General features: G+C 60.7%; 1 protein-coding gene and 1 long non-coding RNA gene across 3 annotated transcripts in view; both read left to right on the forward strand.

Moving 5' to 3' along the window:
* The window catches only part of COL26A1 (collagen type XXVI alpha 1 chain), a 123439-nt gene extending 104700 nt beyond the window's left edge, over window positions 1-18739 (forward strand). For both annotated transcript variants that reach the window (XM_082714248.1, XM_082714249.1), the window contains exons 4-13: window positions 2875-2936; window positions 6216-6372; window positions 7786-7884; window positions 8516-8668; window positions 10294-10377; window positions 11503-11555; window positions 13176-13211; window positions 14542-14589; window positions 16412-16496; window positions 17265-18739. In XM_082714248.1, coding sequence (XP_082570374.1) covers window positions 2875-2936; window positions 6216-6372; window positions 7786-7884; window positions 8516-8668; window positions 10294-10377; window positions 11503-11555; window positions 13176-13211; window positions 14542-14589; window positions 16412-16496; window positions 17265-17425 — 938 coding nt within the window. In that variant the 3' untranslated portion in view covers window positions 17426-18739. The remainder of the gene's footprint in view (window positions 1-2874; window positions 2937-6215; window positions 6373-7785; window positions 7885-8515; window positions 8669-10293; window positions 10378-11502; window positions 11556-13175; window positions 13212-14541; window positions 14590-16411; window positions 16497-17264) is intronic.
* Window positions 18740-19896: 1157 nt separating this feature from the next.
* LOC309854615 lies at window positions 19897-26054 on the forward strand. The gene is made up of 3 exons (XR_014306318.1): window positions 19897-20476; window positions 20887-20980; window positions 23251-26054. It is a non-coding gene; the product is annotated as an uncharacterized lncRNA (long non-coding RNA).
* Window positions 26055-26448: the final 394 nt, after the last annotated feature.

Consider the following 26448-nt stretch of genomic DNA (forward strand, 5'->3'; position numbering starts at 1 on the left):
GCTGGGGGAGGGGAGCCGGGATCCTGGGAACTTCCAAATCTCGGGAAGTGAGAGTCTTCCTCTTAGCGAGGGGAAACCGAGGCCCAGAGCCAGCGGGCAGGGCCTGGTCCGCGGTCCGTGCCAGTCAGCACCCTCGGTGCCATTTCTGGGTCCCCACCGCTCCCATGAATCATTAGAAAAATTTAAACAAACATAATATAATTGCTTGTCGATGACAGAAAGCCAGGGGAACCGTAAAACCTGGCTGGTCTCAGCGCCTGCCCAGGCAGGTGGCTCGGGGAGACCGAGCTGGCAGCCTCAGCCCTGCCCGCTGGCTGGGCCTCCGGGGCCTCTCTGTGGCTGGAGAACTGGAACCCCCCTTCCCCACCCCTACCTCCACACCGTGCCTGCTGCCAGCCAAGCTCACCTCACCGGCCAAGCGGGGTGCCCAGTGCCAGAACAAACTGGGCCCAGGCCCAGCACACTTTCCAGAAATAGGTTCCTGTGAGAGCCCGAGGCTCACCCCTCCCTCCGCAGAACTTGCCCCCTGCAGAGAGTCCTATTTGTAGCCTCAGACCCTGGAAATGCTCTGTTTGGGTCCCCTAAATGCCTCAGGAATGTTCGGGATGAGAGGGTGGGGGGCGGTAGGCGGGGAGAGTTAAGTAGGCAGTGTGCGGGGAGGTGGTGATTGGACGGGCCGGTAGACAGATAGGGTTGGGGTAGTGAGTGGACACGTGGGACCCCACTTGCTTTGATCTCTGTCTTTCCATTAGAGGCTTCCTGTAAGGCTGGGGGACCCTGAGCTCTGTTTTTAGAGAGAAGGAGGGTCTGTGGTTTGGCCTTGTTGATGGGGCGCCTTGGGAGACCCCCGCCGCTGCTCTCAGTGTAGGCACCCGTGGGCCTGTCCCCTCAGTCATGTCCCAGTCCCCAGAGAGGACCCCTCCGCTCTCCTGCCTGGTGCTGGGCCGGCCTCAGGAGAGCCTGGAAGCTCTGAGGTCCTCTTTCCAGCTGGGACTGGGCCACCAACTACGTTATGGGCTTCACCTGCTGAGAATTCTCCACTGCCTTTCTCTTTGCTTTTCGGGTTTTTATTCCTTTCTCTTTCTTCACTACCCTTTCCTGGGACAAGTGAGGAAGAAACACACGGGTAGAGTCCCCCCCCACTCCCCCGACCCGTGTTTAAGCAGAAAACCTGCCCCCTCTCTCCTGATCTTTTGTGAAGTCCTCGCCTGCCCCAGTCATGAAACTGTATACATTCCCCTGGTTGTTTGGAAGTTTCAGCGTTTGTACCTCGGTCTCTAATCTGTTTTATGTATCGGGGTTATGGACAAGGCTTTATTGAGGGGGAAAAAGAGTTCTGTTCTTAAAAAATGCTTATAAACCACTGATTGGGCCCAGTCCAGGGGAACTGGGGAGGGAGATGGGGGTGGGCGGAGCCTCGGGCAGCCCGGGTCTTGTAAACCCAACCAGGGCTGAGCAGACAGCCCCAAGGCAGCAACCCCTGCCCTAAGGCTGCCCCCTGCTGTGGGAGGACAAAGCCCGTACCCTGGTCCTAAGCCCCCTGGGCATCCTCTATGTCTTGCAGAGCAATCACCACCAAAACTTAGGACATTAATGGGGGATTTGTAAGTTGGGGGACCTCTTAGGGGACAGGGGAAGCCAGTGGTGGAGGGCAGGTATGGTCGCCGCTGGTGAGCTTCAGGCCTCGCTGTGGCCACGGAGGCCACCGATGGGCAGCCCCAGCACAGCAACTGGGACCTGCCGAGTTACCCTCACACCTCGGTGTGTCTCTTTGGTCCAGACTGAGGTTCCTGGAAGGTCAGACTTTGAGCCGAATGAGTGATTTAGGCATCCCTTGACTTCGGCGGCAGTAAAAGCTCTGGAGAACAGCTTTGAACGTCTGTTTCCTCTTTCAACAGCTCCAGTCCCTGGGGCAGACAGACATAAATAGATAATTATAGCCCAGGGAGATGTGGGCCTGGGGGGTTCACCATCACAGTCTCCTAACTGGCCTTCCGGCATCCGTCCCTCCCACACCCGCCCACCGAACTCGCTGCTGCCAGAGTGACCTTTTCAAAATGCAGATCTGACCTTGACTTTCAGCCCCTCCGAGAGCTGCCCACTGGCCTCAGGACGTTGCCCCAGAGCCCCTCCTGCCAGCCCTCCAGTGTTAGGTCCCAGCAAAACTGCTCCAGTCCCGGGTGTATGTGTGGGGTAGGGGGTGGGGGGGGCTGGGTCTGCTCTGATTCGGCCAGACTGATTCCAGACCCTTCTCTGGTCTTGCTTGTTTCTAGGCCTCAGCCCTCTTTCCTCACCAGGCCATCATATGGTGCATCTCTCAGGCCTCACCTTAGATGCCCCCGCCTCCAGGATGTCCTCCCTGACCACCACCTTCCCCCATCCCAAACTGGCATCGCTGTCCCCTGTGATGCTCTTTTGCACATCTTATTCTTACAGCCCTGGGGTAGCCCCTACAGCCCCTACCTATTTGCCCATCTCCCTCCCCAGACTGATGTTCTCAAAGGCAGGGAGCATCCCCTTTACCACCTATGTAATCAATTGTTGGGGTTTTTTTTGAGCCCCTCCTTTGTGCCAAGCACTGAGATCTGTGGGCAAATAAAATAGACAAAGATCCTACGTTTATGGCGCTCACAGGCTGACTGGGCACCTGGGGTGCTGGCTTGGACACTTTGCTGAATAATGTGCCGGGGGTGCTCCGAGGTCAGGTGGGCTGCCTGGAGGAGGGGGCACCAAGGATAAGGCCCTGAAGGCTGGGTAGGAGTTTTCCAGGCAAACTGATCAGAGAGCTCCCCGTTTGCCGGCCCAGAGGCTGTCCTGGCAGCTGGCTGCTCTCACCCCCAGGGTCTACACTCCGTTCCCACCCTTCTCTTTCAGAATGCATGAACTGTACCCGGCTCAGTGACATGAGCGAGCGGCTAACCACGCTGGAGGCCAAGGTCAGACGGCTGGTGGGGGGTGGGGGGGACTGGCTCCAGGAGCTGGTGGGTGTGTGCGAGCCTTGTACATCAGTAGCAACCCAGCCCTAGGGAGCCCAGCAGGCCCGAGCAGCTTGGTCCCAGGGCTCAAGTGCTGCTGGGGCTTCTGTGGCTCTGGGTGGCCTTCTCTGGGCTGGGCCAGCCCCCTGGGGAGGGGAAAGCAAGAAATCTGGAGGCCTCGGACAGCAGGCTGGTCTGGATGTGAGTCTCAGTGAGGGGGGGCGCTGGTTGCCCAGAAGGTGACCTCTTGGTGGAAAGGGCCACTGTCCCTAACTCTGGCTCCTTCTTCCCCTCCCTGTCTGGCACACGGCGGGGCCCAGACAATGGAGAAGGAGCTCCGGGCTCCTGTCAGCTTTCGCCCTGTCTACATTAGGGGGCACAGCGGAGCACCCCAGAGGCTGGAGGACGGAAGAAAGGATGAGGCATTTATGGGGGGGCAGCCCCAGGCAGAATGGGGTGAGGAGGGAGGGAGGGAGTCAGAGAGCGGAAGGCTGTGTGAGGCGCAGGGGTGGTGACGGGCGGGTCACCCTCATGGACACTGGCGGCTCTGTCCCCTCTGGTCCCTCGGACGGATAGTGCAGAGCAGGCCTGGGATAGAGCCACAGGGCTGTCTCTACCGTCCCTCAGTGGGAGACACTTCTCCCAGGCTGTGTCCCCTGTCACCTCGTGTCCATGCCTCACGTATTGGCTGAAATTGCTCCTGGGCCCTGGAGAAGGCCCCAGTGGAGTGTCTGGGGTCCCTGCAGGAGGAAGCCAGTGCCTTGGGGGCCGAGGCTGCCCTACCTTCACCTCTTGGGACTTGGGACTGCCTGGCCCAGGACGGAGCGTCCGGGTGTGGGAGGCGGGGGGGAGTGTGGCCTGCCAGCGGGGAGGTCTGGTGGGGACAGAGCGCTGACAGGGGCTGAGAGACCCCCGTGGCAAGACCACAGAGTAGGCTCAGAGGTCGGGCCCCCCGCCCAGAAAAGCCTGACAGGCAGGTCTTCCCACAGACACATACCCATCCACACACAGCCCCACAGCCCCACAGACACACACACACAGATACACACACACATGCACACATATATAGACACATGCAGATGCACGCACACACGTGCACATATATGCATATACATAGAGACACAGAGACGCCCTCACAGACACGCCCGGACACACAGACACACACACACAGCCCTTGCCAACCCTGCCTCTCCCTTGGGCCCTGTCTCCTGCCCTGGAAGCCTGACCCTGAGGGCATACCCTTTTGGATAGGGGCTGCGGATGGCTGTCCCTTGGAGTCAGACATCAGTGGGACCGCCACCGCCCCAGCTAGGTGAGTCTGGCCCAAGCTCCTACCTCCTTATCTGGGCAATGTGCTGGTCCGGGTCAAGGGCAGCTGGGGCCTTGGTTCCCGGCTTTGGGAACAGTGGAGTGCCAGACAGGCCAGAAGCTCTGTGTCACCCTCTCCACCAGGCTGCCGTCTCTATCTTACAGGCAGAGCCCCGGGCATGAGAAGCCCCAGGGGGTGAATGACCCTCCCTTGTCCCCGAGGCCTTCTGCAGGTGGGAGGGTCCCCTAGCAGCCCACGTCTGGGCACAGGCTGCAAGCAGGGGGTCCTGTGCCCTCCTTGGGGTCCGTGGCTCTGCGGGGGCAGGTGGGAGCCTTCGGGGAAACAGACGCTATCACCTGGGCCATGCCTGGGGCTGGGGAAGCCCTGGGAGGCTGGGGGGCACTGCATGGGACACTGGTCACTTGCTGGGTGACATTGGACAAGTCACTAGTGGTCTCTGGGCCTCTATTTCCACCTCTGCCTGTGATGTGGCTGCGGTGACCCTTCCTGCGGGGCGGGTGGAGGGGGCTTGTAAGGATCAGAATGGAGAGGGGCTCAGAGAAGTGGCGCTGGGGGAGGTCGCTGGAGCCTCACGGGGCAGGAGCCCACTGGTCCGCTGCAGATGGCAACGCTGAGAGAGGGCACACGGGCTATGGTGCAGGGGCTGGGGGCACACCTAGGAGGGGACACCCTCAGTCCGCAGGGTCAGGCAGACTGCCAGGGGCTGGAGGGGAGGAGGGAGGGTCCCTGGAGGCTCAGGATCCTCTGGGGCGCAGGAATGAAGGGAGGGGCTTGGCGGGGGTGGGCGGGAAGACTCAGGGTGGGAGGGGCCCTGGGTGTACGCAGGGGCGGGGCAAAGCCACTGAGCCCCAGGAGGAGCAGGGCAGGCCCAGAAGGGTGCGCTGAGTGTGGGGACGCTGGTGGTTTTGGGCGGGCTCCGCAGGGTTCACTTTGCTTGAAGTCCTGACCCCCTGCTCTGGGGAAGGGGGCAGGCAGGTGGATTTTGGTGTGGGGGTGGGCAGCCAGGTCCTGTGGGAGCACTGGGCAAGCCAAGGGACGCTGGGAGAAGCCGGGGGGAGGCCAAATGCAAGGCCTGGCCCTCGTGGACGTGGACGTGGGGCGGGGGAGTCGGGGACTTTAGTCGATGGGGGGGTTCTGGCTCCCCAGAGCTGGGGGGAACCTGAGACACCGGCCTTCCTCTCCTTCAGGCAGCAGAGCGCAAAGACTAGGGGCTCGCGGTGGGCGGAGCACCTGTCCACCTGGCCCGGGGACCCCTCTCTGCCTGGGTGGGCCTACCCAGGGTCTGCGCACCCATCAGGCTGCCTCGCTCGGATCCCTGGTGCAGCGCGCCCCCTGCTGACCTCTTTGGGGAACAGCAGGGACTCACGGGGGCCTCTGAGGCCTGACTTCCAGCTCTCCTGCGTTAGGGAGACGGTGTTCCCGCCCAGGACCTGGGTCTGCCCAGGATTTGATGCCCCAGCTCTCTCAAGGGGAGAAGACGGGTGGCTTTCCACGCTGACCCCGCGTGGCCACCTTTTGTTTTCCCAGAGCTCCTACTAAAAGCCCCAAGCCAGGCTCATTGGTATCTTTTCAGTCCCTTCTTTGGGGGAAGCCGGGGCAGGGGTTGGGGGTAGCCGGGGCAGGGGTTGGGGGTGACCACAGGGCTTTCCTCACAGTGATGACCGCTCCAGAAGAAGAGTCCAGGGAGTCTGAAGGTGTCCCTGTGACAACCTGCTTGACCCCCGGGTCCGAGGTCTCTCCTGACACAGGAACAAGAGGAGGGCAGGGGTAGGGGGAACATTCCAGCAAGGGGCTGGTGATCACCCCCACCTGGCTTTGGGGAGCTGCAGGTCTCATGGGGCACACATCCCCAGTGCACAACGGTCTCTGGCCTGCCCGGGGTCCTGACCCTCTGCCCTTTCCCGGCCCAGGTTCTCCTGCTGGAAGCCGCAGAGCAGCCCGCAGGCCCGGGCAATGACCTGCCGGTCCCCCAGAGCACCGTCCCACCCTGGAATGAGGACTTCCTCCCAGATGCCATCCCCCTCGCCCACCCAGGGCCCCGAAGGAGAAGGCCCACGGGCCCAGCTGGTGAGTGAGGCCTGCCCCAGAGGCCCTTGGGATCAAGCGTTGAAAAACAGAGCTAACATTTCAAAACCGTAGGCTTTCGAAAGAAAATCAGGAGTTCTAGAAACTTCTCTTAGAAACATAGAAGCTCTGGCCACTGGGGCTTCAGTCCCCCTTGGAAACCATTGGCTGGAGCCCTGCACCCGCAGACCCCATCCGGACTGTTACAGGGCCTCACTCTTCTGCGTTGTCCCGCAGTTGGGTGCGTGTCCTCCTGCCCTGCCCCGAAGCCCACCTGCGCTCAGGGCCCCCAGTCCAGCCCCAGCTTCCGGGCTCAGTTTTACCAGGAGCTTTCTGCCTCCCACCACCTTCTGGTCCGTGCTGTGCTAGTTCATAATTACTTTTGTATCACCTTCAGCTGCACAGAAATCCTCCCTAATCATTCCAGTAAGTGTGTAATGCTTGGGGTTCCAGCAAGGCTTGGAGAAATGACTCCTGCGGTCAGCCCCTGATCCAGGAGCCCGTGGTCTCGATAATTCTTGGCCCCACGAGAGCCCTGTGCAGGGGACACTCTCCCTCCCTTGCCTCTCTCGGAGGTGAGCCCCCCCCCCCCCCCCCGCTTCCAGACTCTGCTCTGAGCTCATGCCCTGTTCCCTTCTTACCTCCTCTGCTTGTCCAGTTGGGAGAGGGAGCAGAGCAGGGAGGGCACAGCCTCCAGCAGTGGGAGCACCCAGTGGCCAGTCCTGGGAGGAGCAGACACTCTGTGATCTTCTGCGGGGGCTGGAGGCTGTTGGGGGGAGGAGGGAGCTCAGGCGTTGGGGAGAGCATCTCATTCTGGGTCCCCAGGCCACCTCCCAAGGATTCACACCCAGGCAGCTGCCCCCGCCTGCCTTCTTCCAAATCCTTCTCCTGGAACTGAGGAGGAGGAAGACCAGGACCCAAATGCCCTGTGGCGGAAGTTGGGAGGGGTGCTGGGTCTCCTGGGCCACTTTCTCCATTCAAGAAGTGCAGTTCTGAGAAATGGCCACCAGGTGGGGCACAAACCCAACAAATGGTGCCCCCCGGGGTGCGCCCTGGAATCTGAGAGCAGGGTTTCCTGGGGTCTCCAAGGAGGTCTCATTGGGGAGCTCTTTACCACAGGCACTGTTCCCAACCCTGAGCGGGGAGACAGTAGGACTCCGGAGGGAGGGGGCCTAACTCAGCAGCAGCCTGGCTCTGGGCCCTTGAACAAGGGGCCACACCTTCCTGAGCCTCAGTTTCCCCACCTGTGAAGTGGGAACACAAGTTGAGACCATAGGAGTTAATAGGTACAACATTGGGTCGTAGACTGTAATGAGGTCTCTGCTCCTGGGAAATGGCCCAGGGGCTCAGGCCCGGAGCCCCTCCACGGTGGCTTGGCCCCCAACGTCCTAAGAGCTCATCTCATTCTCTCCCCAGGGCCCCCAGGGCAGACGGGACCACCAGGGCCTGCAGGTCCTCCAGGCTCCAAAGGTGACCGGGGCCAGGCAGGAGAGAAGGGCCCAGCAGGGCCTCCTGGTAAGGACCCCCCCGGATCTGACTTTGTCTGCTGGGGGACGGGGCTGGGGTTCCTCCCCTATCTGAGCAGGTGAGGCATCCCATAAGCCCTGATCTTGCTGGGGTCAGTGACTGCTGTCCTGGGGGGCTCTGGGCTCACTTCCTCCCACCAGCACCCCCACTGCCACCCCATCCCAAAGGTTTTAGGGTCTGGTCTGACCCTGGGCTGCAGGAAGAACAAAAGGCTCTGGGAGTTGGGGGGGTACAGGCAAGGGGGTGGGGCATCTGAGGCCTGGGGACCCTTCTTAGCCATTTAAACCCCTTCAGAGAGCCCCCCCACCATCTCCTCCTGGGTCTTGCAGGGAAGGTCTTGCAGGTTCTGCACAAGTAGATGTAGGGCTGGCCCGGCTTGCCTGGTACTCTCGGTGCCCCAACCCCAGAGCTGAGACCCCTGGAGGGGGCCAGCCTGCCTCCCTCACCTCCCGCCCAGCAGCCCCAGTGCTCCCCAGGCCCGAAGCGAAAGCCATGTTCACTCACATCCCAGGACAGCCCCCCAGGGAGGCTAGTCTAGCAGCCACTGCTGACCTATTTGCCATCTGCGGTGTCTGTCGCCAGGCCCGGCCCTCACGGGGCTCCTCTTTTCCCACTGCAGGCCACTTGGGGCCGCCAGGGCCCCGCGGGCTTCCTGGAGAGACGGGGCGCCCCGGGCCCCCCGGCCCCCCTGGCCCAGCAGGCAGCCCGGGCTTCCCTCCAAACAGCCCTCAAGGGGTCCTCTACTCCCTGCAGCCACCGACGGACAAGGGCGGTGAGTGCTCCCCGCCGAGAGATGGACCCTGGGGAAGCAGACCCTTAGGGAGCTGGGCAGCGGCCTGGGAGCAGGGCTCTGCTGGGGGTGGTGGGGTGGTGGAAGGGTCCTTAGCCCCCAGCCTGGCCTGTCGCCACTTTGGTGCCCAGCTCCTGCCCTTGGGTTCCTGACCCCCTCCCCAATGTCACTCTGTTGTGTGGCCAGCCTCAGTTTCCCCACTTGGTGGCGGGAGCACATCCCCTCATGAATCCCCTGACCTTGGACTGTGCCACAAGTGTTGGTTGAGCACCTACTATGTGCCGTCACATGGTTTGTGTCACTGGGGACACAGCCGTGAGGAAAACAGACTCCAGCCCTTGGGGGCCACAGTCTGGGGTTTCTGAACCCAGACACCCAGTGAGGCAGGTGGGAGCAGGGAGGCCCGGAGGGTAGGGGGGCCACCAAAGGGGTATCCTCTGGTTAAGTGCCCCGGGGAACCAGGGGAGGGTTTTAAGAAGTGGGTGACAGGGTCGGATGACATCCCAAGCACCATGGGGGACAGAGACCTCTTTGTCTGGGTCAGAGAAACTCTGGCCCCCTCCTGCTGGTGCTTCTGTCCCTGTCTGAGCCTCAGTTTCCCCACTTGTAGAGTGGGGGCAGTTAATACTCCCAGTGGAGCTGCTCTGATGGAAGAGAGGGACTCGAATTGAGCAGGATGGGGGTCCTGGGCTGCTCTCAGCGGGTGCAGGGGCCCAGCCGGTGAGAGCAGAGCCTTCTGGAGCAAGTGGGGACTCACTGAAGACTCAGAGAGAGAGCAGGGCTCGGCCGCACACGCCCCGGGGCCACAGGGAGCCATCCCAGGGCTCCAGCCTGCTCTGGTCACAATGCCTCGGGCACTGCTGCCATCCAGAGCGCTCAGAGCCCTCCTGAGAAGGGACCCTCCTCACCAGCCTTTGGGGTCCCCAAGGGAGTGCCGGGTGTGTGCCTGGGGAGGAGTTGGGGTGCCTTAGTGGGTCCCCATCTGCTGTGAGCCCCTAGAAGTGTGGTCCTGGCTTCCAGGTGTGAAGGGAAGGGCAGGGGTAGCCACTCCCACCCCAGGCATGTCTTGGACTGGCTTCTCTGGGTCTGGCTCTGGGGTTCAGGCAGGACAAAGTCACAGGGGGCTTGCCCTGGAGAGACCCAAATAGCAGGAACTGGGCCAATAACGGACCCCATCCCTGCCCCAGGCTGAGTAATGGGCCGTATAGAGGCAGCCCAGGGCCCTGCAGCTCAAAGGACTGGGCAGGGAGGCCTTCCTGGAGAAGGAGGCCCCACCGGAGTGAGCCTGTCAGGTACATCAAGAAAGGGCCTGTGGAGTGGAGTAGGGGGAAGGGGAGGAGAGTTCTGGCCGGAGAACTGGGGAGGTAAGTAGGGCAGGGCCAGACTCTGAAGGGGCTGGAATGCTCTGGAAGGAGTTTGTGCATTATATGAACCCCTCTGGGCTTTCTGTGCCCTTCGACCTGGGCTCTGCGGGAGCAAGAGTGTGTGCTTGCCAGGGCTGCTGTGAGGCCCAGTGGAGTCAGGGGTGCCTGTCCTGGCCCTGGGGAAGCTCAGGTCCTGCATCCTGGCCCTACCCACCGGGTCACAGGCGACTGCTCTGCCTGCAGACGGAGACTCACAGCTGGCCTCGGCCGCCGTGGACACAGTGCTGGCTGGCGTCCCGGGGCCCCGGGGCCCCCCTGGCCCTCCAGGTAAGTGCAGAGGGCAGCTGCACAGCCTGGTCTGCATGGGGCACCGCTCTGGGCTTGGCCTGGGCCAAGGGGCCTTGTGGGGCCGGTTGGGGAACCATGGCCTTGGCAGGATACTGGGGATTGGGTGAGGTCCCTTGCTTCTGGGAGACAGCACCCTGGCGGGACTCGACACAAGAGCCCCAAGCATGAAGCCACTCAGGGTTGCCCCCTTGTGGGCCCGAGTGGCGGTTGTGCCAGGGTACTTGGAGGCCCAGGTCCAGGGGGAGGCACGGGGTCAGCACAGGGCTGACCCCAGGGGCTGGTAGGGCAGGTGCGGGGCCTTTTGGCAGAAACCAGGGGCCCTGCAGCAGGGGATGGCCCTGGGGTTCTAAGGGGCTGGACCCTGGGCATGGCCTGACCCCCACCCTCCAGGGACCCTTGCTGGAGGGGAGGGGAGGAGAGTGAAGGGGAGTGCGGGGCAGGGGCCAGCCTTGCTCACCAAGTATGTGGGTGCCTTGTCCCCCCATTATTCATTTACTCCTTTCACGTAGTCACTGCTCCCTACGTGGCACAGGGCTCTAGTTTCCTGGCCTCTTTTAAAAGGTAGCATTTGAGCGAATGCCCCACAGAGGTGAGGGGACTGGCCTAGAGCTGGGGTAGGGTAAGTGCCGGAAGGCTTCCTGGAGGAGGTGATGCTCAGCCTGAGACCAGTAAGAAAGCATTAGTTGGGCTGTGGAGGGGATGGAGAAGCTCCAGAAGGAAGGAACAGCCCTTGCACAAGCACAGAGGCCAAGGAGCTTTCCAGGAGGGTAGCTGGGGGCATGCCGGTGGAGGGGGCCTGGCTGAGAGCTTCAGGAGCCCCGGGAGGGCCCTAACTGAAGGTGGTTTTGGGTGGCCGCGAGTGTGGATGGTCAGGATGCTGTTGTAGTAGCTCAGGCAAGAAGGGTAGCCTTGGAGGGGTAGGGACCCAGGAGGGTCCCCCCCGGACAAGGGGCAGCCCTGAGAGAGATTTGCTGGGAGACTGGCTGGCTTGGGGGGGGGGGGCGCAGGGTGGCCTCACGGATGAGGCTCTGGGGGAGGAGTGGGGTGCAAGATAGGGCGGGCAGGGGGCTGGCCCCAGGTGACCATCTGTGACTCTGCCCACAGGTCCTCCTGGACCACATGGTCCCCCAGGACCCCCAGGTGTCCCTGGATCGCAGGTAAGGGCTTCCCCATTTCTGGCAGGGGAGGAGGACTTGTCTTCCTGGGAAGGAAGAGCCAGCCTTCTTTCTCAGCCTGAGCTGCTCGGGAAGGGGCGGCCCAGCTGGCCCCTTGGCCACTTGGCTCGGGCAGGACCCGGATCTCATCAGCAGCTTCAGCTCTGTGCTGCCCAACCCCCATCCCAGGGAGGCGTGGGCAGCCTTCCCGTCTCAGAGATGAGCTCACTGAGACCCAGAGAGGCCAGGTGCCTCCAGAGGACATACAGATCACAGAATGTCCACCCCAGCCTGTAACCCTCATCACCAAGAGTCACCCACATGTTGTCACCAGATGCCTTCAGCTTCCCCAGCCCACAGGCACAGGGAGAGTTGGGAACAATGAGATTCAGAACCCTTCCCTACCTGTTTGTGCCAGCGGCTTTCCGAGATAAGATTGTCGTGGTATCCCAGGCGTGATGGGGAAGGGGGGCTCAGAGGGGATCAGTCACCTGCCCAGAGTCACACAGCAGGAGAATGGCAGAGGTGGGGCCCCTCTCAGGCTTTCTCACCAAGAATGTGGTGGGCGCTTGGGGATCGGCTTATCCTGTCAGGGGGTCTCTTATCAGAGTCTTGCGCCCTTGCGGGAGAGGGAAGGGACGCAGGGCACGACACAGGTGCAGAGGTGACACTTTAGTTGGGACCTAAGGAACCAGAAGGAGCAGCTGTGCAAAGATGCCAAGAAAGGACGGTCCTGGCAGCCAGAAGAGCGAGTGCAAAGGTCCTGGGGTAGAAGAAAGCCCAGGACAGACTGAGGGAAGGAGAATGTGATGTGAGATGAGGTGGGGGCAGGGTCTGACCGGAGGGGCAGAGTGTGGTTTTCTGTCACAGGGAAAGGGGACTCTGAGTCTCCTAGAAGGAGGGCCCATGATCTGATTTCCATCTTTAAGAGGCCCCTCAGGCTCGGGCTGGGGCTGCTGTGGGAGAACGGAAGGTGGGGGAGCAGTGGGGCAGGGAGACCAAGGAAGCGTGAGAGGGAGAGAGAGAAGGTGACTTACATTCAGGTGGTTGTACGGGAAGCCACAAAGGGAAGGGACAGCTTTAGAAAATGGGTGTGATGGGTCTGGCGGATGAACAGATTTGGCAACTCCCCGGCGTGTGTGGGAGCCGCGGGGAGCACAGGGAGTTATCTCCCGGGAGGTGGCTGCAGAATGCGGCAGGTTTGGGGGTCCCCAGGGCTCTCAAGGGGAAGTGGAGGGGGCGTCCCCCTGTGGGCAGGTGGCTGGACACGTGGGTCTGGGCTCTGGGGAACCTTCCGGCTAGATTTCAGCATGGATGGGAGGCCTTGAGCGGGACCCCCATCATTCATGCTCTGGGGGGGACCTTTGTGTGTGTGTGGGGGGGGACCTGCAGGCTTTGCCATCTGTGCAGACTCTGTGTGACAGCCGTAATGGCCCATTTCTCAGCTGAGAAGACTGAGGGCCCTGCCAAGGCTCAGGGAGGAGCTGGTGGAGGGTGGCCCAGGAGGCGCCGTCCCATCTCCTCCACTCTGTCCTCCTCCTGTCCTGGGGCGGGGCGGCTAAGGGGGAGACAGGCATAAAGGGGGCAGGCAAGGCCTCACTGTCTTTGTCTGCCTTTCTGCAGGGCTTGGCCGGAGAGCGGGGCGTGACGGGACCGGCTGTAAGTGGGGGGCTGTGCCGCCGGGCTGTTCCCAGGGTGGTGGGCTTTGGTGCAGGCCCAGGGCACCGGGGAGGTGGGGTTGGGGGGACTCTGTCCCAGCCTGGCCTGGGCTCAGCCCCACAGCCACCCCTAACGTGGTCTGATTCTACCCTGCCCAGAGAAGGGGCAGCCTTCCTGTGATCCCAGCTGCCCGAGCTGGTAAAGGGGTGCCCTTGGAAAGTGGGGAGCCCCTCACTGGGAGTGTGAGCAATGACTACATTAGCCTCCTGGTGGTGGATTGGATGCGTGTCCTCAGGTCTCTTCTGGGGAGCCCAGACCCTCGAGTTCGCATGCTATGTGGCCTGCGGAGCTCCTCCCTACTCCGAACCTCCCAGAAGTGGAGGCCCAGACAGCTGGCCTCAAATTTCCCTCCTTGGAAGTAAGAACTTATGAGTCCCCACTCCTGCCTGCAGGGCCAAGGAGGCAGGCACCTCCTCGGTGCCCGGGTCTAAGTTAGGGGGCAGAGAGCCTGGGAGGAGGGACGGAGCTTTGCCGAGCACCTCCCGTGTGCTGGGGGGAGGGGCCGTGCTCTTCACCCACAGTGAGTTTAAGCTTAGTTATGACCCAGCAAGCCAGGACTTTATTTTCCCCATTTTTTGGAGAACTGGCAGCTAAGGCTCAGAGAGGTTAAGTGACTTGCCCAAGGTCGCACAGCAAGGCAATGATGGAGCCAAGTAAACCCAGCAGTGTTAGCCTCCAAAGCCATGCCTTGTCCTGGCTTTTCTGTCCGGTAACAATGCTGAGTCCTGCCCCAGAATTTCGGGCACCAGGCTCCCATCAGAGCTCATTGTAAGTATTGATTTATTTAGTCTGAATCCTCCCGGGAGGTAGGCGGTGTTAACCCCGTTTTAGAGAGGAGAGCACGGAACCTGCTGAAGGTCACACTGCATACAATGTGGGGGTTAGTGTGAGGCCGGTGTTGCTGGCCTCGTGTTTTAGAGGTGGAAGCGGAGAGAAACAGGGACTTGGTCCCTGGCCGAGCTGAGACCTGAGCTTGCGGGGTGTCAGGACTGAAGAACAGTGAAGGCCCCAAACCAACCCAGTGGGGCCACGCACAGATGCTTGGGGCCTCGGGTGCTCCCCTGCTCTGCCCACCCCAGGGCGGCGGTGCCCGTGGAGGCAGCTGCCAGCTCTGGGCACCAGCACCCTTGTCCCCAGGCTCTGCGTGCCCAGCCTGCCCTCACTCCCTCTGGCCCCCGCGGTCTGCGTGAGAAGCTGGGGCGGATAGAGGGGCGCCCCCACTCCCCCCGCCACACACAGATTGTTGACTGCGGGGGGGTTTTCTTCCTAGGGCGAGCCTGGCGGGAAGGGGCAGGAAGAAGACAAAGCTGCTGCCGAGGTAACAGGTTCTGGGGGCCGAGCTCCTCTTCTGCCCCCTTGGCTGCGTCCCGGTGGGAGGGCGGGTGCTCGGCAGGTCTGCACTGACACCCCTCAGCCTCACATAGGGCGCCAGGCCACGGGGTGAAGGGGGGGTCCCTGCCCGGCGGGGGAGGCTGGTGAGTGCAGCTTAGCGTGCAGACAGGGGACTGGCCCGGGGCTGGAGGAGAGGGGAGACACTGCGGGGAGAACCTGTTATTTAAGGAGGCTACAGCTGCCAAGTCCCTCTCCAGGGACAGGAATCCCCCATGCGCGGTGCCTGGTCCGTGGCAGTTGCCCCCAGCGTCACTGCGCTGGCGGACTGAAGGACACGTGGGGTCACCGACCGAGGGCTGGTGGATGTGGGAGGGAATGGGGGGGGCAGGGAGTAAGGATGAGAGCAGGCAGGGGCACAGTGGGGTGGGGAGGGGACACAGATGGAATACGGGCATGGCCGTGGGGACCCGCTGTCTTCTGGGAGGAGGAGGGATGCCGGAGACTTGGGTGATGGGTAAAGGGGGTGAGCGCAGTGAGGCTGGCAGAGGAGAACTTGCAGGCTGACAGCAAGAATCCCCAGGGTGTGTCAGAGCTCAGGGAGTGGCCAGCCACAGTGGGCATCTAGGGGTCTCTGATGAGCCACCCTGGCTGGGGGTGACTGGGGAGGCGGGCTGGGATGGAGTGGAGAGGCTGGAGCCAGAGCAGCTATGGTGGGCACAGGAGGCAGCAGGAGAAAGAAGTGGTACAGGCATGGGCCCAGAGTCGCAGGAAGATTCGCAGACTTGCAAAGGGAGACAGAAACAGTGCTTAGGATGTCACTCTTTGCCAGGGCTCAGGGGCTTGGGGCTGGGCTAGGGCTCTGGACCCCCATCCCAGACACTACCCCCAGTGTGGCTTCTTGTGGCCTTTGCTTCCCTGGGGAGAAGACCTCTCTCCTTAACCTATAGGACACTTTTTGCTGTTTTTTTTTTTATTATTATTATTTTGCTTTTTTTGAAGTGGGTTCCATCCCTAGCGTGGAGCCCATCTCAGGACTTGAACTCACGACCCTGAGATCAAGACCTGATCTGAGATCAAGAGTCAGATGCTTCACCATTGGAGCCACCCGGGGGGGGCCCATCCTTTTGTGTTGTTTCAAACTAGATGGATCTGAACATCAGGATAGAGCTGTCATGTTATGCCTGCAAGAGGCCCGTTCTGGGACTGACTTCAGGGCAGGGCCCGAGTCCCTTACCATCATGTCCCTTCTCAAGTGGCCTTGACATCTGTCTTCTCAATAAACCAGCTCCTTGATGGGTCTTGGTGCACCAGGTCCTCTGCCCATGTGTGGGTCAGCCCCTCATCACGGCGCACTTGTGCCAACGCTCTAGAGACGGTGGCTCTCCCTTTAGTCTCTCTTTCCGGAGTGGCCACACCTGGAGAGCTCTCAGGAGACCAGCAAAATGCCCCCACCTGTGCTAGGGCCTCTGCCCTTGGTAGGGTATTTTCCAGAAAGCAGGGCTCTGCCCAGGGGAAGCAGCCAGGCAGCCATGGGAGCAGGAAAAACTGTGACGCGCCGGGGACAGGTCTGGGTGTGAAGCCAGGCTGTGTGGCCCCAGGACCCTGGTTACCTTCTCTGTGCTGCAGCTTTCTTGTCTGCAACAAGGCTTCAGACCCCAGGCCTGCCATGTGGGTATCCAACTTGGCATGGCTGCTTTACTTAGAGGATGGGGACAAAGGAACAGAGTCAGGAATAGGGAGGGCTCGGAGGATGTGGCCCGTGTCTGTGGCCGGCCCTGACCCTGGCCGCTTCCTCCCCCACCCCTCAGGGTGAGGGGGTGCAGCAGCTGCGGGAGGCCCTGAAGATCCTGGCGGAGAGAGTCCTCATCCTGGAACACATGATTGGGATCCATGGTGAGTGGTGACCAGGGCCTGGAGCCAGCCGGACCTGCAGCTGGCCGTGGAGTTGGGAATCTCCTCTGCCCCGGCCTCCACACCCCCTTGCTGCCCTCAGGGCAGCTGCCACGGCCTCTGGTCTGCCTGACTCGATGACCTCCACTTGGCTGCCAGTTGGTCTTCCCCAAACCCCAGGCTTACCCTACCCTGTGCCTCCCCTGCTCAAGGGCCCTCCGTGCCCCACTACTGCCCGTGACTGATGTCCAGGCACATCAGGTCCCAAGCCCCTGCCCAGCATGGCCGGGTGCCCAGTGACTTGGAGCCACCACCTAGTCCTCCCAGGACCTCCCTCCCGCCCCCCACCTCCACGCCTTTGCTCAGGCCAGTCCCTCTGCCCACTGACCACCAGCTCCCACTTCAGGACCTGCTTTAGGGTCTCTCCCCCTGGGAAGGCGCCCTCCTCTCACCCCTCGGTGCTCTTCGGAGCCTTGTGCTCCCTGATGGGGGTGGGCTTTCTGCGTCTCTCCCTGGCATGCGGGGCAGGGAGCCCGGGCGGGGTCCACACCGGTTGCCAGGTCAGCACTGGTTGCCGGGTGAGCACTGGTTGCCGGGTGAGTGGGCGAATGCATGAGTGACAGGTGCCTGCGTGCCCAGGGAGCCTTCTGCAGCCTTGCCCTGTCCTCGCTGGGCACCGGGCTTCCCTCGCCGTTGGGGCGCCTGAAGCAAAGGGTGCCCTTGAGGGCTCCCGAGGCCCCACGTGAGCCGGCCCGCCTGCTGTCCTTCCAGATCCCCTGGCCTCCCCCGAGGGGGGTTCTGGCCAAGACGCTGCCCTGAGAGCCAGCCTGAAGATGAAGCGGGGCGGCTCCCCGCCCGACAGCACCCTCGCTGCCCTGCTCGGCCCCGACCCTGGGCAGAGGAGCACCGGCCGGGCCAGCGGTGGCAAGTAAGAGGCCAGCTCTCCAGGACAAGCCCCAGCCCCGCCGGAGACCCGGCCCTGAGGCCCGTGTGGCCCTGCTGGTTCCTGAAGACCCACCAAGGGGGCCTGCGCTCCAGGCATGGACGATCGCAAGAGACACTGGCTCCTGGGGTCTGGGAGGGGGGGTCTTGGGGACAGATGGCAGCTCCAGAGGCAGGGTCCAGAGGGCCCCAACTCTCTTGGCAGGGCCCTTTCCTGGTCCCTGCCCTCCCCACTCTCACCTTCTGCAGGAGACAGGGTCTAGGGGTCTGGGGGGGGGGGCTGGGCGGGGCACAAGAATAACCCTAATACTCATCATTTACTGAGTCGGGGCCTGTCCAAGGAGCTTTCCCTGCATTGTCTCATTTAACCCTTAGGAGGTAGGCTTGATATCCCCACTTTCCCGCCGAGGCCACGGGACCAGGGACAGCTGGGACAGGATTTGAACCCAGGCCTCCTGGATCCTTAACGCTCTACCCTGCCAGCTTCCTGTCTTTGCAGAGAAACTCAGGCTGGGCGCAGGGCTGTGGGGGAGGCTGGACCAGCCAGCAGGGAAGGAAGGCAGGGTCCTGGGTCTTCTTCCTCAATCCCCATCCCTGGGCTTGGGGTCTGCTGCAGGGTCTGGCAGCGCCAGGGACACCCTGAATAAACCCAGGACTCGGGTTTATTCAAAACCGGCATCGCCCACCGCTGCCTCCCGGCCTCTGGACCCAGCCAGCCCAGTAGGGCCCTCCTGCCCATGAGCCGAGAAGAGGAAGTAGTTACTGGGCCGGTGTGCCCAAGGAGGCCATCGCTGGTAGCTCTGCCCTGTCTGGGAATCTCTAGGGCTGGGCATTTCTGTGTCACACGGCAAGTCCCATGTCCCCTTGACCAGCTAGAGACAAGAAAGCTGCCCGAGTCCCAGGCCCCATTGGAAAGATGCTGCCCCCTCAGGGCTGTGGGCCCAAGCCGACTCCAAAGCAGACACCCGGGCCCGGGGACGCCAGAGCAGCTCAGACCACAGGCCTCTTGAGCCATGGGCTCCCCTGTGACCCGGCCTGGCCCTGGTGCTCCTCTCTTGCTGGGTCAGGACCCAGTCTCAGTAGCAGGCTCGGAGGTTTTGGTGCCACCCCAGGTCGTGTCTCTCCTCAGGACTGGAGCCATCTGTCCCCAGTGTCCTTGGGGCTCTTGGGAGGTTGTGGCCAGGCCCCGGTAAGCTCCCCCTGCCCTGTGTGAGGCAGGACTGGCCTGGGGGCCGAGGGGCGGCAGTCAGAGGCCGGTGGGAAGTCTAGAATTCTCTGACAATAAAGGTGCTCTCCCCACTGGGGCTCTGGTGTCCTGTGGTGGTGGCTGGCGGGGAGGCCTGGCCAGCCTGCCTCCTGGCCATAAAGACGCAGGTGCAGAGGGAGGTCGGCTCTGAAAGAGTCATATCTAGGGACGGGGTGGTCGGATGTGAGGACAGTGCCGCACACACAATATGGGACACGGCTGCAGGCTACAGCAACACGATGGAGGGGGTGGCTAATCTGTCAGGGGCCGGGGAGGGGGAAAAGGGTCTTCCGGGGTCAGTGGGAGTTGGCTGGACGGGAAAGGGCCGTGGAGGCAGGGGGAGCAGCCTCAGCAAAGGCTTGGAGTGGGGGCAGGTCATCAGGGACCCCTTGTACAAGGCGCTGTTGAGCCCAGAGTGTACACACAAGTGCAGGAGGCCGGGCCAGACCTGGCCGTGAGGGCTGCCTCCCCTGGAGGGCTGAGCCCCTTTCTCTTTCTGTAGGCCACCCTCTCAGCTCACGACCCCTCACCCCTGGCCACGAGCAACCCCCTGTGTTGGGTGAAGCCTCAGCCAGGGTACAGGGCAGCCTCCAGGGTCCCCGTGGGACTGAATGACAAGCCGGGCTATCCACTCTTCAGGGAGACCAGGCAGAAGGCATCTCCTTCTCCCAGACCAGTGGGAGACCAGCCTCACGAGACTGTCTGCTTTGCCCCCTTTGCCCGGGGCACTGAAATGTGCTGCCCCGGGGCCATCAGCTTAGGCTCTGTGTGGGTCTCTCCCTGAGCACGCCTCAAGGCTTCCCCGCCACCTGCGTTCTTCGACCCGGGGCTGTCGCTTTGTCCGCACGTGCGCCCGAGGCCTCTAGGTGCAGGACAGCAGCGAGCAGGGAGGTGGGGCTTCCGAGGACCAGGGGCTGGCTCTCCCCGGGGCCGCCCCGTTCCAGAGCACAGCCCTGGGAGGTCAGAATTCGGGAGTGAACCCGGCCTTCCCAGGCCTTGCAAAGGATATCTGTCAAAGTGCGAGCCCAGCGCGCCTTTTATTTAAGTGGGTTAACTCGACGTGTAACTTTTCAGTATCTGGATGCACGGGAAGCCTCCGTCTGCACCCTGGCCCCGGACTCTGCAGCCGAGGACGGCGGAGCGGGCAGCCAGCCCCAGCGCGGGGGGCGGGACCGGATGCCCAGGCGCGCCCGGGGCCGCCGGAAGCGGAAGTGTGGGAGGGAAGCAGCTTCCGGTGGGAGGCGGAGGGTGGACGCGACGAGTGTGAAGTGTGTTGGCCGGCGTCGAGGCTTCCGGGCGGCGTTTCCCGGGGTTGGCAGGTCCCAGGCTGGTTCTTCTTAAAGACGAGGCCCGGCACCGCGCCAGACATGCGGCGTGTGTCACCTGCCTTCAGCGTCGGAGCCACCTTTCCCATGTTGTGGAGCGCCCGCGACGTCCCCGGGAAGTGGGGCGGCTCGCTCGAGGTCACACAGCGCTTGGTCGTGAAGCAGAGTTTCAGGACCGGCCTGAGACGTGGGGAGGCCGGGCTCTAGGCTGCCGTGGTTCCGGAGGGCAGAGGGGCGTGCCCGTAAACCGGGAGACTGAGGCTGGGCACTGCCAGGAGGGGCCAGGGCGAGGAAGGGCCGGGGCCGGACGAGGAGCGGGAAAGATTCGTGGTTGCGTGGGTGGGGGACGGCAGAGGGAACGCTCACAGGAGGACCGAAGCGGCTGCCACATGCCAGATCTTGGAGGACCTCGAGTGCCGGAGGAAGGAAGCGGGCCCACAGGGGACCGGCTGCCACAACTGGTTCCCGAGGTCAGTGTGCCCCCTTCCCTCCATCTGGCCCAGGGAACGCTCTTACTGAAACGCAAGCCTGCCTGCGCAGCCTCCTTGCGCAGGAATCTGCAGGGGCTGCCCTGTTCCCTGCCCCCAGCCTGGGCTCTGGAACTTGGTTGGCCCTGTCACCAAGGTCCCATCCAGCCCAGCATGGGGTGGTAGCGTCTCTCTTTGGCTGGCCTCTTCTCTGTCTGGCCTGGGGGTGTTGGCTCCCCAGCCACGTGGGGGGTGGGTGGTCACAGGTGCTTGGGGGATTGGTGGGGGGAAGAGGGCAGGTTGGAGGGGTCTTCGCCTGGCACTTAGAGCCCCAGGGGCAGCAGGGCTCTCCGATCTTGGCTCTCCGCTTTGGACAGAATCCTCAGATGCGTTCCCTGCTCTGATTCCTGCAGCCCAACGAGACCAGCTGGGCCTCTCCGGCCCTCGCTTCTGTCTGGTGTCCTGCTCATGGAAACTCCCGCCTGCACCTCTACACTCCGCTTACAGGTACCAGTGGTGACTCAGAATGGAGAAACAAGCCACCCAGAGCCCCCTGCCCGGGTGCCACTGCAGGGCCTCCATGCCCTGTGGCTGCCCCCTTCACCCCGCAGCCCCCTGGGGGAGGGCCTCCATGCCCTGTGGCTGCCCCCTTCTCCCTGCAGCCCCCTGGGGGAGAGCATCGGCCCAGGGCAGGAGGAGTGGGAGGGAATGGAGCGCCCACCCAGCGCGCCACCCGAGGGTAAATGAGGGAACATTAGCATAGGCCCACCATGGGCACAGATGGGTAGGAACTGCTTGACTCTGGCCCCGGACCCCAGCCCCTGAGGCTCTGTCTTCCCCACTAGGCTGATGACCTCTTGTGGGGGAGTCACATCTGTGTCCCCAGTGCCCTGCTCTGATCACTGCTGTGAGTCACGGGACATTTCCAAAGGGAGAATGACTCCTTCCCAGACCCTAGGAGGCAGTCACCCAGGTGGTGCACAGGGGGCAGGCGGGCGTTCAGGATGGGCCCAGGTCAGAATAGCAGCCCCCTCCCACCCAAAGATCCCACAGCTGCAATCCCAACCACCCCCTGAGGTTTCTGGAACACCTCTCTCCTAGACCTGTTTTATGGGTGATAAAAAAGAGAATTTCATGAGACTTTCAATTACTTGAATTCCACGGAGATTTATTTCCAATGTTATTAATAAATTCTAATGTCACCTATAACTTTCAATTGCCAGTTAATTAACTTGCAATCGCTGCATTGTAAAAGGCAAATTAAATACTTTTTCAGGCAGGGGCTGGTAAATCTAATGAGCCGGTGTGCCCCGAAGGAGACAGCGGGGCTCACCTGTTCCAGCCTCACCTCCCTCCTTGTGGATGGCTGTGCTGTGTGGCATGGGCAAGTAGACAGCGGGGTCTCTATGTTCCCATCTGTAAAGAAGGCTCACAGCAGCGGCCTCCAGACTCCTCGAGTTAGCTGGGATTGAAGCTCTTATTTTATCCGCAGAGAAATGCCCCCCCAACAGGTCCCGAGTGGTAAGTGGAGTCACAAGTCTTTGCTCTGACACTGCGGGCAGGGTCACTGTTCAAGCTCCTGGGGCTGCCGTAACAGACAGGCAGTAATGTATCCTGTCACAGTTCTGGAGGCGAGAGGCCAAAATCTAGGTGTCGGCAGGGCTGTGCTCCCACGGCGGGCTATCAGGGAGAATCCATTCCTTTCCCTTTCCAGCTTCCAGTGGCCCTGGGCATCTCTCGGGCTGGCGGCTGCCCCGTCCTTGTTCCCTGGATCTCTTATAAGGATTTGTCTTTGGATGTGGGGCCCATCTGGGTAATCTGGCAATCTCTGAGTCTCAAGATCCTTGCCGTAATTACAGCTTCAAAGAGCCTTTTCTTTCCAAATAAGGTCACATGCAGACGTTCTAGAGTTGAGGACTTGGGACACCAAGTTTGGAGGCTGTTATGACAGTGACCTTGGGCCCCTTGGGCCCGTCATTTAACACCCCGGGGGCTCCGTCTTCCACCACGTCAGAGGGCTGAGCTCCCTCCCTGGGGCAGACTCCTCCCCTGTGTCAGGCGCCGCCCCACAGTCATAGGGACGGACTCAGGCAACCCAGCGGCTTCCGTCACCCTTCATTTCGCAGGGGAGCAAATTAGGGCAGGAGGTTAAGTGATGCGGCTGCGGTTACCCAGGTCAGGATTTGAACCTGCTGTCTGACCCTGCAGCTTACACTCCCTGTTCCGTAACTGAGCTTTTTATTATTATTATTTTAAAAAACATTTTATTTATTTATCTGACAGAGATCACAAGTAGGCAGAGAGGCAGACGGAGAGGGGGGGAAGCAGGCTCCCCGCTGAGCAGAGAGCCTGATGCAGGGCTTGATCCTAGGACCCTGGGATCATGACCTGAGCCGAAGGCAGAGGCTTATCCCACTGAGCCAACCAGGCGCCCCTATTATTACTATTGAGTTATATATAATTCACATACCATTCAACTCACCTATTTTGGGTGTCTAATTCAGGCGCTTTTGGTGTATTCAGAGTCGTGCAGTCAATTTTAGGACATAGTCATCTCCCCGAAAGAAACCCTGTTTAACAACCGAGCCATTCCCCAGAGGCCCCCATTCCTCCCACCCCTAGGCAACCACTGACCAGCTATTTATGAATTAGCCCATTCTGGACATTTGACATCCTGGAATCCTACGCTGTGTGAAACTTCTGGGTTCTTTGACCGAGTGTAATGATTTCCAGTTTCATTCACGTCGTGGATGTGTTTGTGCTTCATTTCTCTTTAGGGCTACGCAGGAGCCTGCACTATTCTTAAAGACTACGATGCCCTGTTAGGTCCCTGGCAGCTCTGCAAACCTTTCTGTAGGATTGGCACATTCTAGAAACTTCCACCAAACCGTGACGTTTGATCTTTGCGGATTCTGCTGGAGCTGGGGATAGAAGCTGTCTCCCTGTCTGCACATCACTGTCCTCTTTCTTTACAAGACTCCTGACACCACAAGATCCCAGGGATACCAGGAGCCCGTGGATGTGCTAGAATGCCAACCCTCAGGTCTGGTCCCCACCAAAGCGGAGCTGTCCTGCCCTCACCTGGCACAGAGCTCCTGGCCTTTCTCAAGTCCTGGCTCACAGAGGACAGGCTGCTGTTGGTACAGCCCTTGGGGTAAATGACCAGGGCTGCCCCTGGGGGTCATGCCGAGCCTGGGGTCTCTGGCTGTCCCAGCATTGCTCTGGAAGCCTCCAAGGGTCAACACCTGAGCCCACCTGAAACGCAGCCACATTAAAGATGGGAAGCTTTGATCGAAGGTATCAGGGCCCACGCCCAAAGGATGCTCCCTGATTTGGTTTGAAGGCTTTTTCTTATTTCTTTATTTGAGAGTGAGCGAGCAAGCTCGAGTGGGGTTAGGGGCAGAGGGAGGGGGAGAATCAGACTCCCTGTTGAGCAGGGAGCCCAATGTGGGGCTTGATCTCAGGACCCCGAGATCATGACCTGGGCTGAAGGCAGATGCTTAACCCACCAGAGACACCCAGATGCCCCTGAAGTCTTTTACTGCAGGGACCACTCTGGGAGAGAGCCTTATCTGAGCTGCTGAGGACTCGGGGGGTGGGGGTGATAGCTGCCAAGAGGCCCCCCTTCACCCAGGGCTTGCCTGTGTGGCTCAGAACAGAAGGGACCCTGGCACCTCAAGTCCCAGTTCTGACATGGCTCGTAGCTTCTGCACACTGTTGAGGGGCCACACTCTCTGACCTCCCATGGGGCCACAGTGGGAATTGGGTTCTCTTGCCCAACGGTTTCTGCCAAACACTGTCCCCTCCCCCAGGCTTCATGGAAGGAGCTGGCAACGCTGCATCCTCTCTAAGATTTGTCCATCCGAGGGGTTAGCTGCAGCCTGTCCATAGACACCCCCCCCCCCATTTACTAACTTGCAACTGTGAACGCTCCTGGGCTCTGGCTGGGCCTGGCTCCCGTGGGGTGCTGGAAATGCAACCGCCCCTACCCTGGAAGGGCACCCTGTCTTGCTCTATGCCTGGGGGGAGACACGGCCTCATTGAGGGCCAGGTAACCAGGAAAAGGTGTGGGTCGGCGGCCAGCACCACTCCTCAGCCTCACACGCTTGGGTAGGGCTAGAGGACGGCCCCACAGCTGGCCTATCCTGCCCCCGGCCCAGTCCCATTGATGGATCAGTCCACAGACCGAAGCAGGCCAGTCCCCATCTTCTAGAAAGCAAGGAGGGCCGTGAGGACAGTGGGGGACCCCAGGGAGGAGCACTCGGCCCAGCTGGAGGAGCATCCTCTCGAGGGGACACAGCTGAGGCACCTGCAAGACTGAATAAGAGTTCGCCAGGTGGGGGAGGGGGCAGCATGCAAAGGGCCATCTGTGTGGGGAGAAGGGAAGTGTAAGAAGAACAGGGAAGTTTCCAGAAAGAGGCTGGGGCAGATGTGGGAGGAGGGAAGACAGGGTCAGATTAGGAAAGGAGATTTGTTCTGATGGTAATGGGCTGCCACAGAAGTTTCCAGCAAGGGACAGACACTGTGGGACACCTGTTAGGAAGCGGCCCTCCAGCCAAAGGGCATGAGGCCTAAATGGTGGCAACAGAGAGGAGGGACAGTCACCAGGAGCTGGGGCGTGGGTGGGCAGACCTGTTTCTACACCGAACCACCCCCCAGACTGCCCTGTCACTGGTTAAGGTGGGAAGGCGGGGCATGAGGGAAGACCCCACAGGCCGGGGCTCTGGCAGACTTCATACCTGGGACGTCAGGGAGAAGGAGGGGGTAGCGGGTGCTTAAGGCTCGCAGCCTCCACCACACCACCAGTATGCAGGCTCCCCGGGGCCTCCCCAGAGGCAGGACACCCCCTCCTTGGCAAATGAGCCCGGGCTGAGGCCTCATCCCTGCCAGGCTGGACACGGATACCTGATGAGGAAGGGGGACCCCAGAGACCTAAGGCTAGGAACCCCGGACAGCATGGAAGTGTGGCTTTCCTGCCTCTTAGGGGCACCAGTTCTTGCTGGACCAAAAGCTCGGTCTCTGCTTTGTGTCAAGTGAGCGCTGCGTTCTTGAATGTGACCATCCTGTCCCCAGCCTCTTTGGGGACTTGATGATGTATATTCCTCCAGGTTCTCAGGACCAAGTCACTGTCCGCTTTCTTACCCTGCTGCCTACCTGCTCCTCTGCTCCAACCATTCTGGCAGGCCCGGCTCTTCACAGATGGGGCGCCGAGGGCCTTGGCCTTAATTTTCCTTCTGTACGGTGGTTTACAAAGGGAGAGTTTTTTTGAAGACTCAAAACCAAAAGGTGCATCTTAATTAGGGAAGACGTGCAGGGAGGCCAGGCTGAGCCCTGCTGGGCACCAGCCCTCCACTTTGTGAGAACAAATGCTTTGAACGCAGCCCCGTTGCCATGGTGATCCCCGCATCTCAGCTTACTGAGGTGGCATTGCAAATCTGTGGGGGAAGAACAGATTATTCAATAAATGATGCCGGGACATTTGCTTAGCTATTCAGAAAGAAATAAAATTAGCTCCTTACTTCACACCATACTCTGATATGAATTCCAGAGGATCCAAAGAATTAAAGGAAATCATTAAAAACTTGAAGAAACTATAGCCAAATATTTGATCTGTCATTGAGTAATGTCCTTCTAAACAAAAAAACAGTGGGGAAAAGAACAAAGAATAAGAAAATTGAACACATAATATTTTAAATATCTTTATGTTTTTAAAACGCCATTTAATGGAATGTTTTGGTTGCCCTATAAACAGGATAACAGTTGCAACGAGTATGACAAAGGGTTAACACCTCTAATATATAAAAAGCAATAACAAATAAATAAAATGAACATTCCGGCAGAAAAGTAGTCAATGAGAAATGTACAAAAGGAAACACAAATATGACATATTTTAAAATACTGAGCTTCACTAGTAAAGAAATGCTCATTAAAACACCAACAAGAATTTCTCCATCAGGTTATCAAAAATTGTTTAA

The sequence above is a fragment of the Mustela nivalis genome, assembly GCF_964662115.1.
Source record: "Mustela nivalis genome assembly, chromosome: 19".
In the NCBI taxonomy this organism is placed as follows: Eukaryota; Metazoa; Chordata; class Mammalia; order Carnivora; family Mustelidae; genus Mustela; species Mustela nivalis.